At 41.9% G+C, this 10,310-nt stretch overlaps 1 protein-coding gene across 1 annotated transcript; it reads left to right on the top strand.

The window, feature by feature from the left end:
• Positions 1-342: 342 nt before the first annotated feature.
• On the top strand, positions 343-10,187 carry LOC138351132 (trichohyalin-like). The gene is made up of 14 exons (XM_069302769.1): positions 343-500; positions 824-959; positions 1,320-1,455; positions 1,629-1,817; positions 2,759-3,042; positions 3,621-3,789; positions 3,922-4,212; positions 4,836-5,261; positions 6,151-6,434; positions 7,056-7,181; positions 7,379-7,604; positions 8,228-8,697; positions 8,835-8,969; positions 9,276-10,187. The coding sequence occupies exons 1-14, from the start codon at positions 343-345 to the stop codon at positions 10,185-10,187; spliced, it is 3,942 nt and encodes a 1,313-aa protein (XP_069158870.1).
• The last annotated feature ends 123 nt before the right edge of the window (positions 10,188-10,310 follow it).

Raw genomic sequence — 10,310 nt, 5'->3', positions numbered from 1 at the left:
GCAGTCTTTCCTGTAGACATATATTATTAAATATGACCGAAATAGTAAGATTAATAATTCTAACACGAATTTTCTCAATCTTTCGTACATTACACTTCACTGTTGGAGGTAAATCAAAAATTAATTCTCCAAAATTCATTTTTATTTCTAGTCTGACGCGACACGGGCGCGTTTCGTAAAACTTATTACATTTTCAAAGACTTTAGTTCACAAATACACAACTGATTAGAACTTACGTATCTCTGACTTTATATCTACATTTGAGTGAGGTGGTAGGGGTGATGTGGCATTAACACAAGACAGAACAAGAGGGGATATTAATAGGGTATTAAAAGTATCAACATGTTGATACTTGACGTCAACGTCAAGAACAAGAAGCTGAACTTCAACGTCAACGTCAAGAACAAGAAGCTGAACTACAACGTCAACGTCAAGAACAAGAAGCTGAACTACAACGTCAACGTCAAGAACAAGAAGCTGACTTACGTCGTCGAAGAGAAGTAGAACTACTGCAAATCCTAGCTGAAATGCTTCAACTCAAGAAACAACTAGAGGAGGATGGAGTTGGCGTCACGTTATGCTTGGAACAAGGTAGATCAGACACCGCGCTCGAGTTCCGCCGCCAGGAGTTAGAACTTTAAAGTACCCACCTCTCTCAGCGCCGTGAAGCAGAAGCCAACTTACCAGTATGTTTTAAGCCTACAAATTGTATTAATATGATGCCGCCTTTTGTAGAGGCAGAAGTAGACTCATTTTTTGTGTCATTCGAGGCCTTGGCCACCCAGTTACAATGGCCTAGGAATCAATGGTCTATATTTCTCAGGTCCCACCTTACAGGAAGAGCTGTCTTAACCCTCATTACTCTTGCAAGCGAGACTGACTACGATGTACTCAAACAAGCAGTCCTTGACGCCTATTTACTTTCCACTGAGAGCTACCGACGACGCTTCAACGTTCAGGTTACAGAATTAACTTTTTAAAAACCTTTGCTCCAAAACGTTATATCATGACATTTAAAATACGTTTTATTAAAATGTTATGGCCTCACGTTTTAAAGTCGCCTTTACAAATTCTCAAAATACGTATTTGAAACGTAATTTAAAACGTGTCCAAAACAATGAAATGTCGTTTTTAGGACGTTTTGAGAACGGGAAAATGTTTAGTGGGAAGAGGCTGAATAAGCCCGGGAATGTGAACGAGAACAACGCCAGCTACAAGAAGAAAAAGCTGAAATACAACGTGCGCGTTAACAAGAACAATTCTGGCTCTACGAACAAAAAGCTGAATTACAACGTGCATGTGAACAAGAACGACTCCAGACCCTGCAACATGAAGCTGAACGTCAACAAGCTGACCTGCAACGCCAACGTCAAGAACAAGAAGCTGACTTACAACATCAACGTGAAGAACAAGAAGCTGAACTACAACGTCAAGAACAAGAAGCTGACTTACAACGTCAAGAACAAGAAGCTGAACTACACCGTCAACGTCAAGAACAAGAAGCTGACTTAACAACGTCAACGTCAAGAACAAGAAGCTGAACTACAACGTCAACGTCAAGAACAAGAAGCTGAACTACAACGTCAACGTCAAGAACAAGAAGCTGACTTAACAACGTCAACGTCAAGAACAAGAAGCTGAACAACAACGTCAACGCCAAGAACAAGAAGCTGAACTACAACGTCAACGTGAAGAACAAGAAGCTGACTTACGTCGTCGAAGAGAAGTAGAACTACTGCAAATCCTAGCTGAAGAGCTTCAACTCAAGAGACAACAAGAGGAGGATGGAGTTGGCATCACGTTTTGCTTGGAACAAGGTAGATCAGACACCGCGCTCTAGTTCCGGCACCAGGAGTTAGAACTTGAAAGTACCCACCTCTCTCAGCGCCGTGAAGCAGAAGCCAACTTACCAGTATGTTTTAAGCCTACAAATTGTATTAATATGATGCCGCCTTTTGTGGAGGCAGAAGTAGACTCAATTTTTGTGTCATTCGAGGCCTTGGCCACCCAGTTACAATGGCTTAGGAATCAATGGTCTATACTTCTCAGGTCACACCTTACAGGAAGAGCTGTCTTAACCCTCATTACTCTTGCAAACGAGACTGACTACGATGTACTCAAGCAAGCAGTCCTTGACGCCTATTTACTTTCCACTGAGAGCTACCGACGACGCTTCAACTTTCAGGTTACAGAATTAACTTTTTAAAAACCTTTGTTCCAAAACGTTATATCATGACAATTAAAATACGTTTTATTAAAACGTTATGGTCTCACGTTTTAAAGTCGTCTTTACAAATTCTGAAAATACGTATTTTAAACGTAATTTAAAACGTGTCCAAAAAACGAAATGTCGTTTTTAGGACGTTTTGAAAACGGGAAAATGTTTAGTGGGAAGAGGCTGAATTAGGCCGGGAATGTGAACGAGAACAACGCCAGCTACAAGAAGAAAAAGCTGAAATACAACGTGCACGTTAACAAGAACAATTCTGGTTCTACGAACAAAAAGCTGAATTAGAACGTGCATGTGAACAAGAACGACTCCAGACCCTGCAACATGAAGCTGAACGTCAACAAGCTGACCTGCAACGCCAACGTCAAGAACAAGAAGATGAACTACAACGTCAACGTCAAGAACAAGAAGCTGACTTACAACATCAACATCAAGAACAAGAAGCTGAACTACAACGTCAAGAACAAGAAGCTGACTTACAACGTCAGCGTCAAGAACAAGAAGCTGAACTACAACGTCAACGTCAAGGACAAGTAGCTGAACTACAACGTCAACGTCAAGAACAAGAAGCTGAACTACAACGTGAACGTCAAGAAAAAGAAGCTGACGTACGTCGTCGAAGAGAAGTAGATCTGATGCAAATCCTAGCTGAAGAGCTTCAACTCAAGAGACAACAAGAGGAGGATGGAGTTGGCATCACGTTATGCTTGGAACAAGGTAGATCAGACACTGCACTCGAGTTCCCTCGCCAGGAGTTAGAACTTGAAAGTACCCACCTCTCTCAGCACCGTGAAGCAGAAGCCAACTTACCAGTATGTTTTAAGCCTACAAATTGTATTAATATGATGCCGCCTTTTGTGGAGGCAGAAGTAGACTCATTTTGTGTGTGTTTCGAGGCCTTGGCCACCCAGTTACAATGGCTTAGGAATCAATGGTCTATACTTCTCAGGTCCTACATTACAGGAAGTCTGTCTTAACCCTCGTTACTCTTGCAAACGAGACTGACTACGATGTACTCAAGCAAGCAGTCCTTGACGCCTATCTACTTTCCACTGAGAGCTACCGACGACGCTTCAACGTTCAGGTTACAGAATTAACTTTTTAAAAACCTTTGTTCCAAAACGTTATATCATGACATTTAAAATACGTTTTATTAAAACGTTATGGCCTCACATTTTAAAGTCGTTTTTACAAATTCTGAAAATACGTATTTTAAACGTAATTTAAAACGTGTTCAAAACAATGAAATGTCGTTTTTAGGACGTTTTGAAAAAGGGAAAATGTTTAGTGGGAAAAGCCTGAATAAGCCCGGGAATGTGAACGAGAACAATGCCAGCTACAAGAAGAAAAAGCTGATATACAACGTGTGCGTTAACAAGAACAATTCTAGCTCTATGAACAAAAAGTTGAATTAGAACGTGCATGTGAACAAGAACGACTCCAGACCCTGCAACATGAAGCTGAACGTCAACAAGCTGACCTGCAACGCCAACGTCAAGAACAAGAAGCTGAACTACAACGTCAACGTCAAGAACAAGAAGCTGACTTACAACATGAACGTCAAGAACAAGAAGCTGAACTACAACGTCAAGAACAAGAAGCTGACTTACAACGTCAACGTCAAGAACAAGAAGCTGAACTACAACGTCAACGCCAAGAACAAGAAGCTGACTTACAACGTCAACGTCAAGAACAAGAAGCTGAACTACAACGCCAACGTCAAGAACATGAAGCTGACTTACAACGTCAACGTCAGGAACAAGAAGCTGAACAACAACGTCAACGCCAAGAACAAGAAGCTGAACTACAACGTCAACGTCAAGAACAAGAAGCTGACCTACGTCGTCGAAGAGAAAGAGAACTACTGCAAATCATAGCTGAAGAGCTTCAACTCAAGAGACAACAAGAGGAGGATAGCGTTGCATCACGTTATGCTTGGAACAAGGTAGATCAGACACCGCGCTCGAGTTCCGGCGCCAGGAGTTAGAACTTGAAAGTACCCACCTCTCTCAGTGCCGTGAAGCAGAAGCCAACTTACCAGTATGTTTTAAGCCTACAAATTGTATTAATATGATGCCGCCTTTTGTGGAGGCAGAAGTAGACTCATTTTTTGTGTCATTCGAGGCCTTGGCCACCCCTTTACAATGGCTTAGGAATCAATGGTCTATACTTCTCAGGTCACACCTTACAGGAAGAACTGTCTTAACCCTCGTTACTCTTGCAAACGAGACTGACTACGATGTACTCAAGCAAGCAGTCCTTGACGCCTATTTACTTTCCACTGAGAGCTACCGACGACGCTTCAACGTTCAGGTTACAAAATTAACGTTTTAAAAACCTTTGCTCCAACATGTATCATGACATTTAAAATACCTTTTATTAAAACGTTATGGCCTCATTTTTTAAAGTCGTCTTTACAAATTCTCAAAATATGCATTTTAAACGTAATTTAAAACGTGTCCAAAACAATGAAATGTCGTTTTTAGGACGTTTTGAAAACGGGAAACTGTTTAGTGGGAACAGGCTGAATTAGCCCGGGAATGTGAACGAGAACAACGCCAGCTACAAGAAGAAAAAGCTGAAATACAACGTGTGCGTTAACAAGAACAATTCTGGCTCTACGAACAAGAAGTTGAATTAGAACGTGCATGTGAACAAGAACGACTGCAGACCCTGCAACATGAAGCTGAACGTCAACAAGCTGACCTGCAACGCCAACGTCAAGAACAAGAAGCTGAACTACAACGCCAACGTCAAGAACAAGAAGCTGACTTACAACGTCAACGTCAGGAACAAGAAGCTGAACAACAACGTCAACGCCAAGAACAAGAAGCTGAACTACAACGTCAACGTCAAGAACAAGAAGCTGACCTACGTCGTCGAAGAGAAGGAGAACTACTGCAAATCCTAGCTGAAGAGCTTCAACTCAAGAGACAACAAGAGGAGGATAGAGTTGGCATCACGTTATGCTTGGAAAAAGGTAGATCAGACACCGCGCTCGAGATCCGGCGCCAGGAGTTAGAACTTGAAAGTACCCACCTCTCTCAGCGCCGTGAAGCAGAAGCCAACTTACCAGTATGTTTTAAGCCTACAAATTGTATTAATATGATGCCGACTTTTGTGGAGGCAGAAGTATACTCATTTTTTGTGTCATTCGAGGCCTTGGCCACCCAGTTACAATGGTTTAGGAATCAATGGTCTATACTTCTCAGGTCCTACCTTACAGGAAGTCTGTCTTAACCCTCGTTACTCTTGCAAACGAGACTGACTACGATGTACTCAAGCAAGCAGTCCTTGACGCCTATTTACTTTCCACTGAGAGCTACCGACGACGCTTCAACTTTCAGGTTACAGAATTAACTTTTTAAAAACCTTTGTTCCAAAACGTTATATCATGACAATTAAAATACGATTTATTAAAACGTTATGGTCTCACGTTTTAAAGTCGTCTTTACAAATTCTGAAAATACGTATTTTAAACGTAATTTAAAACGTGTCCAAAAAACGAAATGTCGTTTTTAGGACGTTTTGAAAACGGGAAAATGTTTAGTGGGAAGAGGCTGAATTAGCCCGGGAATGTGAACGAGAACAACGCCAGCTACAAGAAGAAAAAGCTGAAATACAACGTGCACGTTAACAAGAACAATTCCGGTTCTACGAACAAAAAGCTGAATTAGAACGTGCATGTGAACAAGAACGACTCCAGACCCTGCAACATGAAGCTGAACGTCAACAAGCTGACCTGCAACGCCAACGTCAAGAACAAGAAGATGAACTACAACGTCAACGTCAAGAACAAGAAGCTGACTTACAACATCAACATCAAGAACAAGAAGCTGAAATACAACGTCAAGAACAAGAAGCTGACTTACAACGTCAGCGTCAAGAACAAGAAGCTGAACTACAACGTCAACGTCAAGGACAAGTAGCTGAACTACAACGTCAACGTCAAGAACAAGAAGCTGAACTACAACGTGAACGTCAAGAAAAAGAAGCTGACGTACGTCGTCGAAGAGAAGTAGATCTGATGCAAATCCTAGCTGAAGAGCTTCAACTCAAGAGACAACAAGAGGAGGATGGAGTTGGCATCACGTTATGCTTGGAACAAGGTAGATCAGACACTGCACTCGAGTTCCCTCGCCAGGAGTTAGAACTTGAAAGTACCCACCTCTCTCAGCACCGTGAAGCAGAAGCCAACTTACCAGTATGTTTTAAGCCTACAAATTGTATTAATATGATGCCGCCTTTTGTGGAGGCAGAAGTAGACTCATTTTGTGTGTGTTTCGAGGCCTTGGTCACCCAGTTACAATGGCTTAGGAATCAAGGGTCTATACTTCTCAGGTCCTACATTACAGGAAGTCTGTCTTAACCCTCGTTACTCTTGCAAACGAGACTGACTACGATGTACTCAAGCAAGCAGTCCTTGACGCCTATCTACTTTCCACTGAGAGCTACCGACGACGCTTCAACGTTCAGGTTACAGAATTAACTTTTTAAAAACCTTTGTTCCAAAACGTTATATCATGACATTTAAAATACGTTTTATTAAAACGTTATGGCCTCACATTTTAAAGTCGTTTTTACAAATTCTGAAAATACGTATTTTAAACGTAATTTAAAACGTGTTCAAAACAATGAAATGTCGTTTTTAGGACGTTTTGAAAAAGGGAAAATGTTTAGTGGGAAAAGCCTGAATAAGCCCGGGAATGTGAACGAGAACAATGCCAGCTACAAGAAGAAAAAGCTGATATACAACGTGTGCGTTAACAAGAACAATTCTAGCTCTATGAACAAAAAGTTGAATTAGAACGTGCATGTGAACAAGAACGACTCCAGACCCTGCAACATGAAGCTGAACGTCAACAAGCTGACCTGCAACGCCAACGTCAAGAACAAGAAGCTGAACTACAACGTCAACGTCAAGAACAAGAAGCTGACTTACAACATGAACGTCAAGAACAAGAAGCTGAACTACAACGTCAAGAACAAGAAGCTGACTTACAACGTCAACGTCAAGAACAAGAAGCTGAACTACAACGTCAACGCCAAGAACAAGAAGCTGACTTACAACGTCAACGTCAAGAACAAGAAGCTGAACTACAACGCCAACGTCAAGAACAAGAAGCTGACTTACAACGTCAACGTCAGGAACAAGAAGCTGAACAACAACGTCAACGCCAAGAACAAGAAGCTGAACTACAACGTCAACGTCAAGAACAAGAAGCTGACCTACGTCGTCGAAGAGAAAGAGAACTACTGCAAATCATAGCTGAAGAGCTTCAACTCAAGAGACAACAAGAGGAGGATAGAGTTGCATCACGTTATGCTTGGAACAAGGTAGATCAGACACCGCGCTCGAGTTCCGGCGCCAGGAGTTAGAACTTGAAAGTACCCACCTCTCTCAGTGCCGTGAAGCAGAAGCCAACTTACCAGTATGTTTTAAGCCTACAAATTGTATTAATATGATGCCGCCTTTTGTGGAGGCAGAAGTAGACTCATTTTTTGCGTCATTCGAGGCCTTGGCCACCCCTTTACAATGGCTTAGGAATCAATGGTCTATACTTCTCAGGTCACACCTTACAGGAAGAACTGTCTTAACCCTCGTTACTCTTGCAAACGAGACTGACTACGATGTACTCAAGCAAGCAGTCCTTGACGCCTATTTACTTTCCACTGAGAGCTACCGACGACGCTTCAACGTTCAGGTTACAAAATTAACGTTTTAAAAACCTTTGCTCCAACATGTATCATGACATTTAAAATACGTTTTATTAAAACGTTATGGCCTCATTTTTTAAAGTCGTCTTTACAAATTCTCAAAATACGCATTTTAAACGTAATTTAAAACGTGTCCAAAACAATGAAATGTCGTTTTTAGGACGTTTTGAAAACGGGAAACTGTTTAGTGGGAACAGGCTGAATTAGCCCGGGAATGTGAACGAGAACAACGCCAGCTACAAGAAGAAAAAGCTGAAATACAACGTGTGCGTTAACAAGAACAATTCTGGCTCTACGAACAAGAAGTTGAATTAGAACGTGCATGTGAACAAGAACGACTGCAGACCCTGCAACATGAAGCTGAACGTCAACAAGCTGACCTGCAACGCCAACGTCAAGAACAAGAAGCTGAACTACAACGCCAACGTCAAGAACAAGAAGCTGACTTACAACGTCAACGTCAGGAACAAGAAGCTGAACAACAACGTCAACGCCAAGAACAAGAAGCTGAACTACAACGTCAACGTCAAGAACAAGATGCTGACCTTCGTCGTCGAAGAGAAGGAGAACTACTGCAAATCCTAGCTGAAGAGCTTCAACTCAAGAGACAACAAGAGGAGGATAGAGTTGGCATCACGTTATGCTTGGAAAAAGGTAGATCAGACACCGCGCTCGAGATCCGGCGCCAGGAGTTAGAACTTGAAAGTACCCACCTCTCTCAGCGCCGTGAAGCAGAAGCCAACTTACCAGTATGTTTTAAGCCTACAAATTGTATTAATATGATGCCGACTTTTGTGGAGGCAGAAGTATACTCATTTTTTGTGTCATTCGAGGCCTTGGCCACCCAGTTACAATGGTTTAGGAATCAATGGTCTATACTTCTCAGGTCCTACCTTACAGGAAGTCTGTCTTAACCCTCGTTACTCTTGCAAACGAGACTGACTACGATGTACTCAAGCAAGCAGTCCTTGACGCCTATCTACTTTCCACTGAGAGCTACCGACGACGCTTCAACGTTCAGGTTACAGAATTAACTTTTTAAAAACCTTTCTTCTAAAACGTTATATCATGACATTTAAAATACGTTTTATTAAAACGTTATGGCCTCACATATTAAAGTCGTCTTTACAAATTCTGAAAATTCGTATTTTAAACGTAATTTAAAACGTGTACAAAACAATGAAATGTCGTTTTTAGTACGTTTTGAAAACGGGAAAATGTTTAGTGGGAAAAGCCTGAATTAGCCCGGGAATGTGAACGAGAGCAACGCCAGCTACAAGAAGAAAAAGCTGAAATACAACGTGTGCGTTAACAAGAACAATTCTAGCTCTACGAACAAAAAGTTGAATTAGAACGTGCATGTGAACAAGAACGACTCCAGACCCTGCAACATGAAGCTGAACGTCAACAAGCTGACCTGCAACGCCAACGTCAAGAACAAGAAGCTGAACTACAACGTCAACGTCAAGAACAAGAAGTTGACTTACAACATCAACGTCAAGAAGAAGAAGCTGAACTACAAAGCCAACGTCAAGAACAAGAAGCTGACTTACAACGTCAACGTCAAGAACAAGAAGCTGAACAACAACGTCAACGCCAAGAACAAGAAGCTGAACTACAACGTCAAGAACAAGAAGCTGACTTACAACGTCAACGTCAAGAACAAGAAGCTGAACTACAACGTCAACGCCAAGAACAAGAAGCTGAACTACAACGTCAACGTCAAGAACAAGAAGCTGACTTACGTCGACGAAGAGAAATAGAACTACTACAAATCCCAGCTGAAGAGCTTCAACTCAAGAGACAACAAAAGGAGGATGGAGTTGGCATCACGTTATGCTTGGAACAAGGTAGATCAGACACCGCACTCGAGTTCCGGCGCCAGGAGTTTGAACTCGAAGGTACCCACCTCTCTCAGCGCCGTGAAGCAGAAGCCAACTTACCAGTATGTTTTAAGCCTACAAATTGTATTATTATGATACCACCTGTTGTAGAGGCAGAAGTAGACTCATTTTTTGTGTCATTCGAGGCCTTGGCCAACCAGTTACAATGGCCTAGGAACCAATGGCCTATACTTCTCAGGTCACACCTTACAGGAAAAGCTGTCTTAACCCTCATTACTCTTGCAAACGAGACTGACTACGATGTACTCAAGCAAGCAGTCCTTGACGCCTATTTACTTTCCACTGAGAGCTACCGACGACGCTTCAACGTTCAGGTTACAGAATTAACGTTTTAAAAACATTTGCTCCAACATCTGCCCGAAACGCTTTGCGTAATAGTGGCTTTAGGCATTGTATGTAGTAGCTCTATCTATAAAGCCAACAAACTTTGTAAAATCTCTTTATGTATGTACCTTTAC

Source organism: Procambarus clarkii, chromosome 5, assembly GCF_040958095.1.
Source record: "Procambarus clarkii isolate CNS0578487 chromosome 5, FALCON_Pclarkii_2.0, whole genome shotgun sequence".
NCBI lineage: Eukaryota > Metazoa > Arthropoda > Malacostraca > Decapoda > Cambaridae > Procambarus > Procambarus clarkii.
Note: the sequence above shows the minus strand (reverse complement) of the source record. Positions and strands in the feature narration are given on the sequence as shown.